The sequence below is a fragment of the Mauremys reevesii genome, linkage group 18 (assembly GCF_016161935.1).
Source record: "Mauremys reevesii isolate NIE-2019 linkage group 18, ASM1616193v1, whole genome shotgun sequence".
NCBI lineage: Eukaryota > Metazoa > Chordata > Testudines > Geoemydidae > Mauremys > Mauremys reevesii.
In genome coordinates, this window is record NC_052640.1 from 4,900,085 (window position 1) to 4,920,263 (window position 20,179).

A 20,179-nucleotide genomic window follows, 5' to 3' on the forward strand; every position below is an offset into this window, starting at 1 on the left:
CAAACTCTGAAAAAACTTTACTGAGAGCCATGAATTTCAGCCTTAAACTGCCGGTTGTTCAGAGAGTGGAACCCAAGAATACCATGTACTGCATAGAGAATACGTAAGCACTCGACAAAGGAATATGCCTTGACAGTGCAGCAAGAGATAGAAAATACATTGTATGTACCAAGCCATTTTATTTCAGTTCATACAGTGCCTGATCCAAAGCTGGTTGAAGTCAGTGGGAGTCTTTCCACTGACTTCTCTAGATTTGATTCAGGTCCAAAATGCTGAAGTCTTGTTCTATGGGTGTTTATTAAAGGGACACTATCAGGTCAAGTTTGACCCCAAATTCAGGTATCTCAAAAAACAGGAGTGAAATCTATTGAAATCAATGGCAAAATTCCCATTCACTTCAATGTTTCATCCTAGGTTTTTACTATACTGTACTTGAGACTAATAGAAAAGTTTCCAGTTTTAAGGGGGGGGAGGGGAAATAGGGGGGTTTATATTTAAAAAATGTCTAATATAGAGCACATATCTGCAATACATACAGTGGGAGCACAGCAGCTAGAGCAGGGGACCCTGAAACTGAATCACTAGAAAATGACTATTGGCAAAACTGAAACAGACCAGTCTCTCTGCATTGTCCAAAAGCAAACCACCAACAAACGGGGTGAAAACTCAAGTCAAGGGTTTTAATTCTTTCAGTTTGCATAATCTGAAACACTGTCAATAATGCAAGCAAGGCACTTTTTTTTAAAAAAGTAATTCTGATTTTTTAACCTGACAATATACTTTCTAAAAGGAATAAAATGGGTTAAAGATTAACAGTCTCTGGTCTGAGTTAGGTGGGTTGATGACTTTCTCCAATACTTTTAATGTTTAAACTATTTTCTAGCATAATTCTCTCTCATGCCTTCATTCCTTAAGCATGCTGCTATCTATCCCTTTCTTTGAGCCAGTGTTCAGGACACTGGAGATCATTCATCCATGATTCTTTTCTAGATGTTAACTCAGCTGTCAGACCTGGAGATGCAGGGGAATCACTCCTGATCTTACATCGATAGGTTTAACATTTCATGGGGAATACATTTAGTTGCAAACACTAAGGGTCCCATTGATTTTAATGGGCACTGGATTAGGCCCTTAATATTTAGATCAGAATGAAGATTATTCCAATGTTTCTAAAAAGAGAAAATTGGCTGTTCTCAACACACTCAATTAAATTAACCACTGAATTTCTATGCTATGGTATGGGCAGCTTCTCTGTCAACTATCTGCACAGGGCACTGGAGCATATTATGGAAGTGTGGCAAGTGGATGAAACCAACAAATCTGGGAATATCATTGTCTAGCATGTCTGGTGTTAGCGTTATATTGCGGACTATGGCAAGTACTGTATATCTTTGTTTAGAAGCCCCAGCAGCAGATACATTTCATTTTTTAATCCAGTGGTTTATCTAGGGACATAATCTGTTACTTTCCCCATAGATTGCATGCTACTGCTGCTAACCCAGGAGTGCCTTCTGCAATTCACTCCTTATGTTTTATGCAATTGGATGTAGAGGTTTTGTTTTGTGCAACATTTTTGGCAAAATGGCTATTTTCATAGCAAAAACATCTGCAAGTACAAATGTTCCCTTTTTTCCAATGCCAAACCAGCTATGCTACAAAATGGGTCCATTTCCATTGAGCAAATCTGCATGTCCAAACAAAGCCCTTCCATGGAAAATTGAAACAAATTGCAAAAACAAAACAAAATATCCTTTAACCTCAAGCAATTTTGAATTTGGCTCCAAATGTTTTGCAAAACCACCGCTTATAGGCATCATCATCACAAAGAAATTGAGCCTAGTGCAAAAAGATAACAATTTGTGTACTCGTACCGGGATTGCAGGACTACTTTAAAAACAAACATTTACCTTATTACAGCATTGATGCTATAATCATAAATGCTGCTCTTTTCTTAGAATGTAATGCTGCAGCCAGGAGTTTGTACCCCAAAGCGGTAAAGATTTTCTTTTCACAATTACACACACACACACACACACACTCCTTCCAAGCGGGGATGTTAAATTGAGGCCTGTGACCCATCTTTGAGGATCAGCCAGGCTAGAAGTTAAAGATCCCCTGGGAATCATCAGAAGGTTCTAATGTTCAGAACTGTGCAATAGTGAATTGTGGCTGAGTGCACAACAACTGATGATTTTGCCATGCAGCAATTGCACTATTAGCACCTAACTCCTAGTTTCTTTAAGTTCCTGGGGGTGCTTTAAGACAGAAAAGTGCTCTAGAAATCAGATTACATTCCATTCTGTCCCCCTTTTATTGGAGGGGAAACAATTCACAGAGCCACGGGATAGTCCCTAATACGAGCATCTGAATTTCCAGGACACTCAAAAAATTCATATCCGTATCTGCTCCACAATGACTCAAGGATCCTCAGGCAATGGTGCACCCCTATGCATCCCTTTGATCCCCCTCTCTTTAAACTTTCTCAGTCCCACAGCTTTGCCTTCCCTCTGTCTGAGGTTGATTTTTCATTGTCACTGCACCTGAAACAGCCTGCCTTCCTCCTTGCTCTGCTTTCCCTCCTTAAGATGCAGTTCAGACACCACCCCCCCTTCCATGATGCCAACAGCTAGGGAGCTGTCACAAGTTCCCCACACTATCACTTACCAGTCCTTCACGCTTCTCCTGATCTACTGCTTCCTCCTACTTACACACCTTCTGATTTTAACTGCTCTACTTTGTAAGAAAGGCATGCTATAATTAAATTGCAATAGACTGTACTTGACACTGGAACAAAAAGGTCTGGTTCTCATCAGCCTATGTCCTCCTCCATTATGAGGTCTGTTACTTTAGGGCTATCTACATACAGGATTTGCTCCAGTTTCACTAATGCACTAATTTAATTCAATGGGTACATCTGTGTGTGGACACTTGTACACCGGTATAAATCTGGCTTTCATTGGTTTAGTTTGCCCCAAGTTATTTAACTGGGGCAATCAACACTCACACTTGGCCCTGGTATGCAAACTGGTTCTCATCTCTATATTTAGTGCTAATAGAATCCTGAGAGGAAGGATGATCCAATGATTAGGATCCCTGTTCTGCCACGGACTTCCTGTGTGACCATGGCCAAGTCATCTAGCATCTCTTTGCCTCCGTTCTTCATCCCTAAAATGGGGGTGAGCAGTGCCCCACCTCACAGGAATGTTGTGAAGACGGGCTCGGATACCATGATAACAAGTCCATGCAAGTACCACAGATAAACCAGAATGAAATGTTAACAGAAAGGTGGGGTTAGCCTATCTGCTGAAGGTGGATCAATGCAGAGCCAGCCCCGTCTATAAGAGCGAAGGAAGGTGCATTACACAGGCCACCTAAATTATCCTCCGCCAGACTCCATTTTGGAAACCAGAGACTGATAACGAAGGACAGCGAGAGAGACCAGGGCTATTCAGCTCATACATATGGCATGAGGGCAAGCTGAACAGAAGCTACACACAATGGTAAGTTATTGATTCAAGCTTAATTACTGGGATCAAAAGGTCCAGGTACTCCCGACTGGAATAAACTCTGATTTCTTCCAATGAAACCAAATCCATAATCCATCTTTGCAGCAAGATGGATTCAATGTAGACTCAATTTTCACTGCTGCTAACAGCTAGAGAGATTTATATTGTAACAAACCATCTTCCGTTCGCAACACTTTTCAGCTGGTCTTACATTTTAGGTCAATCTCATTCAGCTAATACAATTCAATTGCAAAACATTTCAGTTTGCAAGAAGTCTATGTAACCGTATCAGTCTTACTCAACTAATGGCATTCCGCTGCTCAGTCATTGCTATGAATCAGCATCGAGGCTTCCTCGCGGCTTTTCCTCCCCTCGCCTGGAGATGTCATTTGTTTATCTTTCTAATTTTTGCTGCACGTATAAATTAACCATCCAATTAATCACTTTCTACTAAGTGTCTCTAACACAGTGGCTGGATTTTAATTACCATTATGCACATCTCCAAAGTGCCCATCACTGTGGTATCTAATAGGCTAATTTTAAAAAGCAGTGCATACATTTTATGACTATTAAAATCTGCAGCTGAACTGGCCAAGATAAGAGTAATCCAGTGCTTCTCAAACTTTTGTCCTGGTGACCCCTTTCACAAAACAAGCCTCTGAGAGCAACCCCCCTAATAAATTAAAAAACACTTTTTTATATATTTAACACCATTATAAATGCTGGAGGCAAAGCGGGGCTGAGGGTGGAGGCTGACAGCTCGCGACCCCCGAGGTAATAACCTCGCGACCCCCTGAAGGGTCCCGACCCCCAGTTTGAGAACCCCTGGAGTAATCAAATCACAGGCTACAGTGCACTCTATCAGAGGCACAGGGAGCAGTATTTTCCCCCGTGGACAGTCCTTATGGTGGGAGGAGCAGTATCCATCCTCTAACAAATCAGGAATTGGTCACTGACGGAAGCAAGATATGGGCCTCTTGGACTGGTATAATATTTCCTGTGTTCCTAACATTTTCCCCAGGCAAAGTAAGCTTATTATTTGTCTGGCTCTATAAATCTAGACTGTGCTGTTCGGAAGACAAAACCAAACTCCTTCGCCAGTTAGGGATACTCTACAAGCACCTCCTCAGAGTTATGATGGCTCTTGCTGAGCCCCCGAGAGTTCATCCATGTATGTCATCATCTCTAGACCAGTGTCTAAGCCACCATGGGTGACACTGTACCATCCTACAGAGCCATGAAGAAGACCTTGCAAGAGACTTGGGGACTCCACAACAGAGGTGACGTAGTCTTTCTTCAGAGGAGGGGGTATAGGACAGCATTATTCCTGCACCACCTGTTGGCCAGTCCATGCAACCATTCTGAAGAGGCTACAGAAGAGGCTTCGGTTAACGTTTGAGTGCCTAACATGAGGCACCTGTATCTATTTAGGTACCTAATTCAATGGCTTGATTCACGGGGTCCTGGGCACCCGCACCGCCCACTGACTGCTATTATTAGTAACATCACTGCAGTGCCCAAGAGCCCTAGTCATAGACCAGACGCCCGTTACGGTACGTGCTGCACAAACACAGGGCAAAAAAAGACCGTCCCTGCCCCCAAAGAGTTTACAGCCGAAGTGTAAGACAAGAAAGAACAGGTGGATATGGTCAGACAGGGGAGTACAAGGAAACAATATTGGTCAGCATGACAGGTCTCAGCAGCCTAACCATTGACTATATCAACCTTAGTGTCTCACTACCCTGGTCAGAACAAAGATGCTGTAGTAACAGTCCCTGCCCTACCCCACAGTGATGAATACGAAACAAATGTCTCGATAGACCAAGAGTATTTCAGCAGGAGCTTTGTGTTCAGCTTGACCTCTATTGCAGAAGCAGCAATTGCGCGCGCGCACGCACACACACACCCCCCATATACTGTGCCTCTCACTGCAGTACACGAGAGCAGCACCGTCCCAGCAACCCTGCAGCACCATGGCATGGCATTTTCTCTTGCTTTTTTATTCAGGACAAGCTGTAATCAACAAGGGGAATACAGAAAGAACTTTTATTAAATGCTGATTCCTCTGCAAAACAAGAATTGGCACCAGCGTATGCATGCAAAAGTTCTCTGTATTTAAATATTTATTGTAGCTCCACAAAAATGAACAACAAAGACAAGCCTAATGGGTTTGAAACAGCACCAAGCAGTAGGTTCAATGCAGCACGCAGTATAAACTGGGGGAAAAAAAAAAAAAAACCCTGAATCACAAAGGATAAATGGTTTTATGCCTGGCCTCGCAACTGCACAGAGTTGAACACTGAAATTCTATGATCAGTCTTAAAAAACACAACACTCCTGTCACAACAGATTTGACCGGAATAAGCTTGTATAGTGATTTTGCAAAGATTTCTAAGAAAAGGGAAAAAGTTAATGCAATACACAAAAAAAGGTCACCCAGCTAACTCCGGAATTAAGCCACTACTATTTCTACTGGGAACTCATGAGTATTAAAGGTCTGAATATTAAAACTAAACTTAACATGAAAGTCAAAAAAATGAAACATGTGATCCAATGTTTTTTTAAAAAATTAAAATTAGGATCAAAAGTTTAGGAGCAGTTTTCTTTATAGATGCACACACCTCTAATGGCAAAATGTGATTCTACCATTTTCTCAGCTTGAGATACTGAATTAGGGTGACCAGACAGCAAATGTGAAAAATCAGGACAGGGGGTGGGGGGCAATAGGAGCCTATATAAGAAAAAGACCCAAAAATCGGAACTGTCCCTATAAAATCGGGACATCTGGTCACCCTATACTGAATGATCACGAACTTGGTGCATTCAGTGTTTAAGTACATAGAATATCAGTGCAATGCAATGATGCCTTTTGTTAGGCTTTCAGCATTTTTATATGCCTGCAACTACTGTTTCATGTGCAGGGACTTTCATTTCTGTACACACACGAGTCACACTCTGGAGGTATTCCTGCACAGCAGGTAAAAATCTCACACATTTCATCAAGCCACCTTTGATCCAAATCCACCAGGATGCTAGCTAGTTACACACATGCTGAAACCAAACTGAGGCTGGCCATGAATAGAGAAAGGGGGGAAAAAACCAGAAAGGAAAACAAGAGAGCTGATACATTCCCTGCAGAACTTGTGAAGGCTGAACATCAGCAACATGAAGAGTTAAGGTGAAAAGTCAAGCCCATCTTATGAACCCAGCAATATGCTGTGCCAGATTACACAAAACCAGCCTGTCTATAGAGGACATTGGTACCTCCCGGCTGAAATCTGCTAGCCATTTCAAACAGGCAACGCCAATACCTACAAATCTCTACTGTAAACAAAAGGCGGAGATCACAAATGTTAAAGAGAGGAATTCAATATGCTCTTCTAAGGTGAGGGGTTGGAGTCACAAGGAGCTCGGAGATGAGGAGACAAACAAAATATAGAGCTTTTGCAACTGGAAAAATTTCCTGCAACACACACACAGACACAGAGTCACTCCCAACCAGAAATTGCAGAACTGGAATTAATTTGCAAACTGGACACCATCAAATTAGGCCTGGATAAGGACTGGAAGTGGATGGGTCACTATAAAAACTAATTTCCTCCTGCCGATTCTCACACCTTCTTGTCAACTGTTTGAAATGGGCTCCCTTTGATTGCATTGGCCTCATTAGCACTACAAAAGTAATTTCCATTCCTTCTTGTCAACTGTTGAGAATAGGCCACTTCCACCTTAATTGAATTGGCTCGTTAGCACTGACCACCCACACACTTGGTAAGGCAACTCCCATCTTTTCATTTGCTGTGTATTTATATCTCCCTAGTGTATGTTCCACTCCATGCAGGGCCGGCTCCAGGCACTAGTGAAGGAAGCAGGTGCCTGGGGCGGTCAATAGAAAGGGGCGGCAGTTTGTCCGTTGTGCGGGCGGCACGTCTGGGTCTGCAGCAGCAATTCGGCCGCGGCAAGTCAATCGCTTCAGTCTTGGGCGGCACTTTGGTGGCAAGTCAATCGGGTTTTTGTTTTGTTTTTTTATAAAAACACTGCTTGACGCGGCAAAAAAGCTGGAGCCAGCCCTGACTCCATGCATCTGATGAAGTGGGTTTTAGCCCACAAAAGCTTATGCCCAAATATATGTGTTAGGCTCTAAGGTGCCACAAGGGCTCCTCAAAAAGAACAGGAGTACTCGTGGCACCTTAGAGACTAACAAATTTATTTCAGCATAAGCTTTCGTGGGCTACACCTCACTTCTTCAGATGCATAGAATGGAACACACAGACAGGAGATATTTATACATACAGAGAACATGAAAAGGTGGAAGTACCCATACCAACTGTAAGAGTCCAATCAACTGAGATGAGCTATCACCAGCAGGAGAAAAAAACCTCTGAAGTGATAATCGAGATGACCCATAGAAAGTGTGAGGAGAACTTAACATAGGGAAATTGATTCAATTAGTGTAATGACCCAACCATTCCCAGTCTCTGTTTAAACTTAAGTTAATTGAATTAATATGCAAATTAGATACGAGTTCAGCAGTCTCTCTTTGGAGTCTGTTTTTAAAGTTTTTTTGTTGCAAAATTGCCACCTTCAAGTCTGTCACTGAGAGGTTGAAGTGTTCTCCCACTGGTTTTTGAATGTTATGATTCCTGATGTCAGGAATCCCCGTTGTTTTTGCTGATACAGACTTTTTAACACAGCTACCACTCTGAAACCACACACACAGAGGTTTCTTTTCTTGGAGACTTAGCTCTATTCCTCCGTGATTTCAAGAAGTGAACTTTCCCAAGTGGAATATCCACCATCACTCTCTAGCTGGGTATTTTACCATACATTTGAAGGTCTGCTTGGGAAGTTTGCCTCTGATCTCCCCACCTCCACCTGCCCATGCATTCCACAGAAAGTTGGGGAGGAGGGGGAGAAACAAGCACTACTGGATAAGGTTTGGCTTTGAATAGAGCATGTTGCTGCTCTCAGAACTGCTGCTGCTCTCTTGCCGACTCTGAACTAGCTTGCGAATGAACAAACATTTCAGGGCTTCTTATACAACCAGGCCTTTTATCCTCAAATTACACGTCAGCAACAGGGGGAAAAAAAAAAAACTAACCACCCTCACGAGGACTTCTGCACCACCAGCATCTCTGTGCTTTTCAGAAAAGCCAGTCTGACAGATGGTTTCCCCTGCATTGCTTCAGCAGCTCTTCAACTGTGTTTGAACCATAGGAGAAACTTTGGATTTCGCATGCTTAACTTCACCAAATTCAGCACCTCGGGAGCCCTTCTCCTCCCACACTCCAAGCTTCTTTCCAGCCCTATTTAGAGAAGAGTTCTAATTATATTTTTACAGCTTACTTTGAATTCACTTTTACAGTCAGGTTAACAGGGACTAGATCTCAGCTGAGTCAGAAGCAGCCAGGCTACAGAATCCGTGGGTTTGGTTTTCAAACACTCGTTTGCTTTTAACGCCCATGTGTTGTTTTTCCATTTTTGGGAGAGGGAACTGCTCTGCCTTTTTATGAATCAACTGCCCCTGAGGGCAACTTACTTGTAGTAAACAACTAGAGGGGTTTTTAACTGTTTTTCAGAGAATGTTAATAATGCTGGCGCTGGCTTGCCCGACTCTCACCCCAGATGGAAAAAACAAGGAGCTGACTAAGCCTGAATAGAATACAATCACCTGCTGTCCTTAAAACAAACACAGGATGTTAGACACGTAGGATTATAGGATTTCCCTCTGTGAAACAGTCACTGATGGAGCAGGTTGATATATAACAATTATTATTTTGCTCTTCTCGGGTATCTTCTCCAATGCATGGTACAAACATGGATGCTGAAAGGAACTGGTGGAATCTTCTCGTATTGCTCTGGGATCTGGGGCAAGGGACAGGATGCAGAGACCCCACGGCATTGGGGTCCCCCTGCGTGCTGCACAGCATTCCACCACAGGCAAGAGCATTATTATTAGGAAGGCGGGGGGCATGGCAGGAAACCTTCAGCTGCTGCAGGCTTGCTCGGGTGGAGGTCTGGAACCCAGGGAGGGGAGGGTGGATGGTAAGATGCTGTACTCCTTCAGAATTCCCCTGCACCAAGTCCATTTACTTGCGCTTGACCGAGGAGAGAGGATTTAGGCCCATTGATAAAAGTCAACGTGCCAATTTCTGCTCTCTCATTCATGCTGGGCTAAACCCAGAGGCACTCCAGTGGTGGCAATAGAGCAACTGGACTGGCCTGGGTAACATAGCAGTATCTGGCCCGGCAAGGAGGGCCTGGTGGCTGTCTCCATGGATGTGCTGGATGTTAGACTGTTACACAGACACGGTTGTATCCCACACTTACTCGGGGTGGCTCTCTCCCCAAGCGGCTGGACAGCTTAGAGGTTTGAGCCCACTGCTGGCTTTGAGCTAACAGGGCTGGGTCTTTTAGCTCATGCAATAGAGGCTCATGCTTTCAGATCCAGAGGTCCATGGTCTTCTCCCCACTGCCAGCCACCCATGCTGGGCATCATCTTACATCGGTACCCCCCGAAAAAGGCTAGACCGCAATTTAAATGGGTTTTAAAAACAGGGAGGAGAGGAAGAGCCCACCAACTAACTAAAGGAGCGCGAGAGGCCAAGAGATACTGACAGGGATACTAAGAGAACCAAGCTTGAAGACTGAACAGCACAAACCAAATGGCAAATACCGAGCACGTGACAGGTCAGTGGCAGGCAGTGAAGCTTTGTAGCGTGACAATCTACCTTCCAATGCATCAGCTCAAAGCAGGACACCATTTATATGGTTCACCCTGGAGCCGTCCCTCATAGCAGCCATAGGTCTGGTTTCCCAGGAACCAGGACGCACAGTTGAAATCTCTCTACATACTGCACGTGTGCGCACTTATCAGGACAGGTCAGCAGGGCGCCAGGAAACGGGCACCCAGGCACAACTCAGATCAGTCCAATATTCAGCTTCAAATCCCCTCCAGTTCCAGGGTGTCTAGCTCTGAGGATCTGACTTGCCCTGTTTGAGGGAGAACCAAAATGGAGATGTGGCTCTGACTTTGAATCAGACACCTCATGAGTTCAGGGAGGCTCCAATTCAGCAGTTTCATCTTCGCCCACCTAATTTTGACTTTTGGTGTAAGTCAGTCTCCCTGCCAGTGAAGGATTAATTACTAGATCCTTCAGCAAAACTCAGTCTTATATTGTCTTTCGTTGTACAGTAGTTCACACACACGGCATTGGGTGTTCTCAGCTTACTTAACAAAACTCTCCTTGAAAAACCCTTCTGCTCCCATCCTGATATGCAAGAGAACACAAGCTGAAACTTCCAGGATATGTTGGGACCCCAGTTTGTTCATTTATTTACTAAAAGAACTGCTATCCCAGTGTCCACGTATCATTTTCAGCAATTAAAGAGACATCCATACACAATCAAATCAGTACAACATCAAATACAGTAGCATGGCACTGCTACATACAACCACAGTCAACAAAAATTAAATTACAAAACAAAATCTCCCCACCCAAAGTTTCCAAAAGAACTGCCTACCTCCCCTCAGCCTTCCCCAAATGCCCTTGTGGTATGTCTACGCTTACCGGATCAACGCTGTGGCAATTGATGCACATGGAGTCGATTTAGCAGGTCTAGTGAGGACCCGCTAAATCGACTACTGATCGCTCTCCCGTCGACTCCGCTACTCCACCGGAACGAGAAGCGGAAGGTAAGTCGACAGGAGAATTTCTCCCATCGACCCAGTGCAGTGTAGATACCACAATAAGTCAACATAAGCTACTTCAACTCCAGCTGTTATTCATGTAGCTGGAGTTGCATAACTTAGGCCAACTTACCCCAATAGTGTAGACCAGGCCTCTGTCTCTTGTCTATTTAGATTGTAAAGTCTTTGGGGCAGTGCTTGTACAGCCCCTAGTACAATGAGGCCTTGCTGAGGCCTTTATGTGCTTCTGTAATACAAGTCAATAAGAATAATAAAAATGGATTTTCCAGGATGCCCCCTAGGTCAATAGATTTACGCTATTTTGTTCCAGGACTAGGAAACTAATTCCAAAATATAGGGGCCCTCTTGGGGAATCAATCTTCTTGTAATGGAAGATTTGATTTCAGCTTGCCCAGATGCATTGGATGGGCAAAGCCATGTTAGCATTGCACAAATATCTGGGCTCAAAGAGGTTTTGGAAGGAGGTAGGTGGTAGCAGGCAGCAAGCAGATGCAGTTCTGTGGTATGATTATCAAATGGGCTCCCCTATGATTTTCATGCCACAAGGCTGAATCTAATACATACAAAGTGAAGCCCATGCACTGACTCATGTTACCATCTCATGGGTTCCTTGGAGTGATTAGCCAGGTCGTTTCCTTACCCAATACGCTCCTGCTCCATTTCTTCCATTTTCTCTGCTCGAGCTATTACTCGGTTGATGATCTCCTTCTCTTCATCTGTCAGCTCTTCATTTTTCCGTTGCCTTTCCGGCTGGTTTCCACGTACCGACCATCCAGCAGGGAGTCTACAAAGCACACAAAGGCAGTGAGATTTGGAGCAGGAGGACAGGTACATTAGACAAGCACAGGGCCCACTAGAAATACGTTTCCCAGAATAGAAAGAGTGCGGACAATAAGCACACAGAGAGTGAGCTTTATAATTGTCTCATGTTTACCAGTTCTCTCCCCATTTATAGGTTTTAACCACTTGTTGAATCTCCATGCATGGGAAAAACTCCTTGTCAAAATTCACTGAGTGCCACCTTACAGTCTACCAGCCATCAGTCACCGCATTAGCCATCAGCATCTAGAACTTCCATCCTGGAAATTGTATCAGCAGCTGTGAAATTGGCTGTTGACATTTGAAATGAGAGATGGGAAGCTGTTTCCCCACTTAAGCTCCTCTCCCTCCCTCTCCAATCCTCCACTTTTCCACACGCTGGTCATGCTTTGACCACCACAGCACGAAGGCTCTACAGAGGAAAGATAGGTCTCTTTTGCAGACAGCACCGATCGTCCAAGCTGTAAGAAAAATGGTGAGACCACCACCCGGGTAGAAGAGCTGAGATTCTTTTACCCAGCTCTGAGCATTTTCTTAGCTAAATTCTTTCCCCAATACATCCTTTGCTGCTTACCCGATTCCAGTGACACTGCTCACAATAGGGACACCTAAAATACGACAAGTCCTATTATCCCATTTGGAAACGGACTGTGTTTCTGCAGAGTCTCCATGAAATTATCTACAACTCCCGTTTCTGCTTAGAACAGGCAACACCAAACAGATACTTATTAAGAGGGAGGGGAAGGGATAGCTCAGTAGTTTGAGCATTGGCTTACTAAACCCAGGGTTCAATACTTGAGGGGGCCATTTAGGAATCTGGGACAAAAATCTGTCTGGGGATTGGTCCTGCTTTGAGCAGGGGGTTGGGCTAGATGACCTCCTGAGGTCCCTTCCAACCCTGATAGTTTATGATTCTAGAAGATACGGTTCCTCTACTAGGTTCTCTCACACTGTTTTGTGCAAGAGGAACCTAACGGAAAGCAGAGCTCCCAATAGGATGGGTTAAAGCAGCTGGATGCATTAGTTTAACTAAAACGAGACTACCTTGATTGTGAGATGTAGACCTTAGTTGGTTCTTTACCAGATTTCAGGCTTTGTGAAGAATTAGCCATTAACCCATTCCCATTTTGTATGCATCTATACAGGAATTGCACATTTTGATTTGCTGACCCAAGTCCAGACATCGTTAACAAAACAATAGGCATTATTTGAAACGACTAATTGCCTAGGATCTCATTAGAAGGTGAGAGGCGTATCTGCCTAATTTCATTCAGCTTTAGCTAGTCAATCTATACCATTGCATGCAGACACAAAATGACTGTCCTCTTCCTTTCTCTCTTTCTCCCCCCTCAACCTTTTTAAATTTGAAATATATATAAACATCCCTGGCATAATCTTCCTTTTGTTTCTCCAAACCCAGTTCCCCTGGCACAATGGACACAACTGACAAATAGGGAGAGGCAATTTTGAAGATTCCCTCCCATATGCCCCTGTGTGTTTGTATCGTGATGTGGAAGGAAATCTCTGGAGAATAAAATTGGTTTGACAAACCGAACCTGCTGTTCTGAAATGAAAATCCATTTCATAGTGGTTCGTTTTCTGATGTTACTTTCAGTTCACCTTGGTCCCACTGGGAAAATTGTACAGGGGGAGGAAAGCAGGGGCATATGTTCAGTGACCAGCTCGATCAAAAATAAATAAAACATCCCGTCACAAGACCGGTATGCAATGCTTCCTTGACACTTCCAGCATCAGAATTCGATATTAAGTGATAAGCTCTGCATAAAGCCACTCTTTTCCTCCTGAAATCCAGTCAGCCACCTAGCACAGTACATGACCTTTCCAGTCAAGTATCATCAGTCCCCACGGACATGAATCTCCCAGAAGCCACTGCCCGTCCTCTAGACTAATGGGCTAGCATAATCTTCTGTGGGTCGCAGATAGTTGACAATCAGCATATCTAAAAGGCTGTGGGCCCAATCCTGCAATGTACTGAGTTCCCCCAGCAGTCTTGTCTACACTAGGGACATTTTTAGAACATTTCCCTCGTGTAGACATGGCTCAGGAGTTGAAAGCGCTCAGCGGCCTCCACGAGGTGTTCAGGCCCAGATTTAAGGCATTGCAATGGTAAGTGCAGCAATGCCAGTTAATTCAGGAGTCTTAAAATCTCCTAAGTGTCTAAATCCCATTGACTGTCAATGCCTAAGTGCCTAAATCCCTTTAGGAAATGAGATTTTAAGACTCCTACATCAGTTAGGCATTGCGATGCTGAGCACAGCAATATCAACACCTTTAAAAATCTGGGCCTTTGAACTACACACCCTAATTGCAAGAGAAGCTTGTTTATTCTGAAAGTGTGGGAGTCACACAACTATAATATCCAAGTACAACCTCAGAAAAATGCATCCCCATAGATCTAACACAGTTCAAGGGAGAAAGAAGACAGCGCTCTCTGTTTGCAGCTTGCTAATATGGGGATTATTGCTCTATATTACATGTGTCTGTAGGGCCGGTCAGAACATTTTTGATTAAATGAAATTGTCAAAATATGCAATTTCCTCGGAGCTGGGAATGTTTCAGTGATGGCCTCATCAGCAGAAAGCTTTTTTGGTTGAGAGAAGAGGTGGTGAGACATCCCGATTCATATCCCTGCTCTGTCTGAATCAGAGTGATCTGGATGAAAAAACTCTGCTCTGAATTAGTTGGAGCACAGACATGAACGAGACGCTCACACACAAATTGGTTTTGTTCTGCATTGCAGTGAAAACAAAACCGAGTTGGAAACCTCAAAAGTTGCTGTGAAATAGAGTTGTCATCCTCTAGTCAGCTGTAACCCCACGCTTGGTAGCATGTCCCAGCTAATCTGTGCGCTGCTTTGAATGTTTATCCCATCATACATTACTACACAGCCCTAGGTAACACATTTACCTTGGGGGGGAAACTACCTTGAAAAGAACACTAGAGCTCTGTCTGAAATTCACCGAAGGAACAAAATCTAGGCTTAGGGTCAACCCCTTAGAGATAAGAACTGTCATTTACTTTTCTTTTGTTGATTCCAGAGAAGTTTGACATTCATCTGCTGAAACACTTACAAAACGGTAAATGTAAAGTTACTATTATAACTAAACCCACTTCCTCTAAACAGTCTCTTCCCCAGCTCCAAAAGCTCAATAACTTCCCAGGCAGAAGACATGGCTGCAGAATTCCTCCTCTGATTTGCAGGATGATTTGCTAAATATATTATGAAGTTAGCTCAATCCCCATTCCTCTCCATTCCAGAATCTTCAGGCATAAAATGGGGTTGTTCGTTTATTTAAAACAGCACCACGCTGCCAAAAGAAATCCTGAGCAATTCAGCCTGTTCCCACAGCATAGGAATGTAATGAGATGGAGGGACTCAGGATTCTAAAGATTTAAAAATCCTGTAGAATGGAATGGGGGAGGGGCAGAGAAGGGCAACATTTTCAGTCACTTTCAAGGGGACTTGGGCACATTTGAAAATTGCACAACCAAACCAATAGGATCCTGTAGAAATTACTCTCAAAACCTACAGAAATGAATAGAGACTTAGCTCCCTGGTCTAGAGTTGTCCAAGTGGGACTGAAAAGTCTATCGAAAGGCTCCAATTCTCTGTTACACTCTGTGGCACTTTGCTCTGAAGGCCCTGCCCTCAGAGCTGAGCCATTTGTCCTAGTCATGGAGGGAACTTCTGAAAAAAACACGTCCCGCTGTTGAGCTACAGGCTAGGGACAAACGCACCAAGTCAAGGAGCTCCGCACACGGGCACAGGAATCTGCATGCACAAAACAACTGGAAGGGTCAGGGTCTTAGGGTCAGATTTTCAAAGGTCTCTAAGCACCAGATGATGCAGCTAGGCACCTACTGGGATGTTCAAAAGCATCTAAGCAGCTAGAAACCTAACTCCCATTGAAATCCCTTGGGAAGAGTCACCCTAGGCATCTACCTGCATATTTTGGCACCTATATACCTTTGAAAAGCTGGCCCTTTAGTGATAGATGCCCTGATCCTGCAAACACTTACCACATACTTACTTTTCAGCAAGTTGAATAGTCCCATTGAAATCAATGGGACTTCAAATTAAGCACATGCATGTTTTCGCATAAGGGTCTAACTCATTATGCTTAACTCTCCATCACTAGACAGACTGAAGGCACCAATTATAGACTGAAAGCACCAATTATAATGTGATGTTCCACGTTAAATCAGACTACGTTTCCCTGCTGTTTCTGACAGCTGTTAAACAAAAAGTGAACGACCTAAAACAAAAATCCTCACACGCACACCCGTGCACAGGCTTTTAAAATAGAGAAAAAACTCTTTGGTTGATGCACATGGGATTCTTGCAACATCTCTGGAGTGAGTATGTGGAATTCAACTCGCTGCCCTGCTTATGTGTAAAGTGAATCCTGTTTGCTGCTATTTGTACCGAGCGTGTACGTAGGGCAGCACTGTGACGGATTGTTGCACACTTCCTCCTCCATATCCCACACGGCGATCTAATGCGTGTGAGCTATGGAGGGAAGACTCTGATACCGTGAAGGGGAAAGAGACCCAAGAGCATTAAACATATTTGGGGGGGTGGGGGGAGAGGAAGTGGTAGACTTCTTTTAATGTTAGGTCCCATAGGAAATAACTTCAGTTACAAAGATTCCCATAGCAACTTCATAGCTCCCAGCTAACGTAAATAGCCGCCAGAGTTACAGCAAGCCTTTGTCAAAAATCTTTCCAGGCTGGTGATACATTTATTTATTCCAAACCCACTCCAGTCCCAGGCTGACTAGATCTGACTAGCCCCAGCTCAGCCCATGCTCCCTGGCCAAACTGACTCTTCCAAAGCCAGGGCAAGCTTTATAGCTCCAGAATCCCGCCTCCAACAAACTCCAGCCAATCAGCAACCACTCTCAGTGATGGCCACTCCAACACACAAAGCTACTACACAATCTGCGCGCTAACGTGGCTCCGTTATGTTAGAGACAGGGGTTCCTGTCCCAGATCTTCCTGACGTGAGCTTGTGCAACCCCTCAGTTATGTTACCCGTGAGATGGGTGAATGCTAACTAGCCTCCAACGTCACAGTAGGAGACCCCAGCTAATAATGAGGGTTGTGAAGGGCACAGAAATATTAAAGAGCAATCAGCAGAAGATCTGGGGCAAGAACTCTGAGCCTGCAGTTTAGAGCACCTTCCCCTAGATTACAGGAGACTGATCTGGGGATGGAGTGTCCTCCCCACTCCCAATTTTGCTTCCTGAACATCATGCAAAGACCTACAGTAGGGGCCAGAGTTGGGTTAATCATGAGAGACTAATCAGATTTGGCAACACCAATTCCCACCATGGAAACACAAAGTAAATGCATAAGGGTTTGGCATTTGTCTGTGAAAGACATGGATGGACAGAAGCTGTGCCACACTCATCAGAGGCCCCCAGTTATTTAATCTGGGCTTTGTAATAAATTCTTCGTGCTGAATTTATTTCAGGCTGCGCTGACATCATGCAAATAGATCTTTGCCTTCCAAGCGCTGCCTAAAGGTGTTTTCAGAAGGTCCCATTTTTAGATTAGCAGGTCCTTCTATTGCAGTTTGCAGATCACAAAAAATAAATTTAACAGGGGTGTAGTGACAAGTAATTTATTGCCAGTAAAGATTAACACTTGCAAAGAGGAAAAAAACTAGGAGGCCTGTTTCATACAGAGAAAAGCAATTTCCTTTCCTAAATTATTTCCATAATTTCAAGTTAAGCAAATGATCCAGTTACATTTTATACACTATTCTTTCCCTTATTTGTCAGCTAGACTGTGCAATAACACAAGGGCCTCCTTCTCTTGTCAGATATGATCCCTGCACACAAAACATTTCATTATGTTTAGATTTTTCTTAATTGTTATCCTTAACATTTCAAAACATCCCATTTGAAACAAAAAAAGTGCTTCCAAGTGATTGTAGTGTGTAAATAGGGTGACCAGATGTCCCAATTTTATAGGGACTGTCCCGATTTTGGGGTCTTTTTCTTATATAGGCTCCTATTACCCCCCACCCCCTGTCCCGATTTTTCACAGTTGCTGTCTGGTCACCCTATTTGTAAACTTATTGACTACCGTGTTAGTTCTGTATGTTAATGTTCTGCACAGAAAGAGCTAACTAACCACTAAAATTGCTAATGAGGGGAGTAAGTGGACGTTTAAGAGAGATGTTAAGATCAGAAGTTAGTTCCCAGTTCACATGCTGGTATCACATCAGGAGAGATTACAATTATATTCCCTTTCTGCTCAGCAATTTCTAGGCAAGCTGCTTCACTGTGTATGCAAAATAAACAAGCACAGATTCATCTCTGTGTTGGGGGTGGGCGGGAGGGAAGGTCTACAAGGAAAACATCTGTCAACATTTTATTAAACATTCCACTGCCTACATTGAATTTCAAACCCTATTGTAAAGCCATGTATTGTAAGCACATGGATGCATCATGCTTCAGGTATCTCGGCCAACTAGTCAGTTAAAGTGATGGTCCTATTCAACCACTTAATGGAGAGTGAATAATCCATAAGATGTCCCGAATGATCCTACAGAACTTTAACACCCCATTAGAGACATACGCTACACGTTATCCTCCAGTTGGGAGGACAGACTTGAAGGCTGATGGGCACAGTGCAAATACTACCCATCCCCAACGCCCAAGTGCAATCAACAGGAGGTGCACAGCTCAGGTAGCAAGATAACCAAGGCTGAATTCAGTCTCAGGGCCTGCTCAGCACGTTTGCCAGTCAGTGCAGGTGTGTTCTGTACCAATGGAAAACAGGTCGCTGATGGGTTCTTGCACTGAAGGGCATGGTGCTGCTGCTGCTGGCAAACCACTCAGTCAAACTAGCTGCTCTTTACTTATTTAGGGTTATTACTCCTGAGGGCATTCTGCGCCAACACATTAAAAATTCTGCGCCAAAAAAATAAAAAATGTTGTGCACAAGATTTTAAAATTCTGCAAGTTTTATTTGTCAATAAGTAAATGCAGAGGCTCCAGCATGGCAGTGCACAAAGGGGGGAGACCACGCTGCAGCCTCCCCACCCTCGATCCCGGGGACACGGACTCAGTGATGAGGCTGCATTTGACACAGCACAAGGCCTGGACCTGTCCCAGAAACACCCTGGGGCCCTGCTCCTCTGCACCAGGCTCAACCAGGCAGGATCCAAGTGTGGAGGGGCTCAGATCTGGATGCACAGAGGCTCGTTGGAGGGAGGGGTTCCAGGTGCAGGAGCAGTGGGACTCTGCAGGAGCTTCCAGGTGAAAGTGGTTGGGGCTCAGCAAAAGGGTCGGGGTGCTGGGGGTGTGGGGCTTGGTGGGGTGGGCGTCTGGGTGTAGCTAATTGGGGGTCAGTGACATGGGGGTCTGGATGTGGGGGCTCAGGGTGGCGCAGGGGTGTGGGGCTCACCAGGGTGGGGGTTTGAGTGCAGGAAGCTCAACGGGGATGGTCTGGGTGCAGGGGTGGGGATCCAGAGTCATGGGGTCTGGGTGCGGGGGGCTCCAGATGCAGGGGTTGAGGTTCAGTGGGGTAGGGTTCGGGTATGGAGGGCTAGGGGTTCTGGGTGTACAGGGTGGGGCTTGGTGGGGGGGGGTGAGTATGGGAGGTCCGGATGCATGGTGGTTGGGCGGATGGGGGAGCAGCTCCCCGTACAGTGACCCCTCCCCTTCACAGCTGAGGAGCAATGGGGGCAGGAAGCAGGGGAGCATGCTGAGCTTCCTGCAGCTGGGGGAGGATCTGACACAGCCCTAGCCACTCCTTGCAGGGGAAGAGGAAGGAGCCACTGGCTGGGGTGTCCCTGCAGTGATTTACCTCTCCAATGGCTGCTCTAGATGCCTGAAATGATGTACCTGCACAGCTAGGGAGTAGAGTGTGACTGCTCTTGCAGCTTCTCTGTCACAAAGTCATTTTTCTGCGGGGAAGCAAAGAAACCTGCAGGGGACATGAATTCTGAGCATGCGCAGTGCCACATAATTCCCCCAGGAGTAGTTTATATGGGACATGGAGAACAGAGAGCACCTAGCCAGGGCTGCAAACGCTTTTGCCATCACTGCAGCACAAGCAAAACTGAAATCTATTAAACATCCCAAAAGCACCCAAACAGCAACCATCA

At 44.6% G+C, this 20,179-nt stretch overlaps 1 protein-coding gene across 7 annotated transcripts in view; it reads right to left on the minus strand.

The window, feature by feature from the left end:
* RPH3A (rabphilin 3A) overlaps positions 1 to 20,179 on the minus strand; it is a 133,812-nt gene that overhangs the window by 50,433 nt on the left and 63,200 nt on the right. For all 7 annotated transcript variants that reach the window (XM_039505229.1, XM_039505234.1, XM_039505233.1 and 4 more), the window contains exon 3: positions 11,858 to 12,001. In XM_039505229.1, the coding sequence (XP_039361163.1) occupies positions 11,858 to 12,001 (144 nt within the window). The remainder of the gene's footprint in view (positions 1 to 11,857; positions 12,002 to 20,179) is intronic.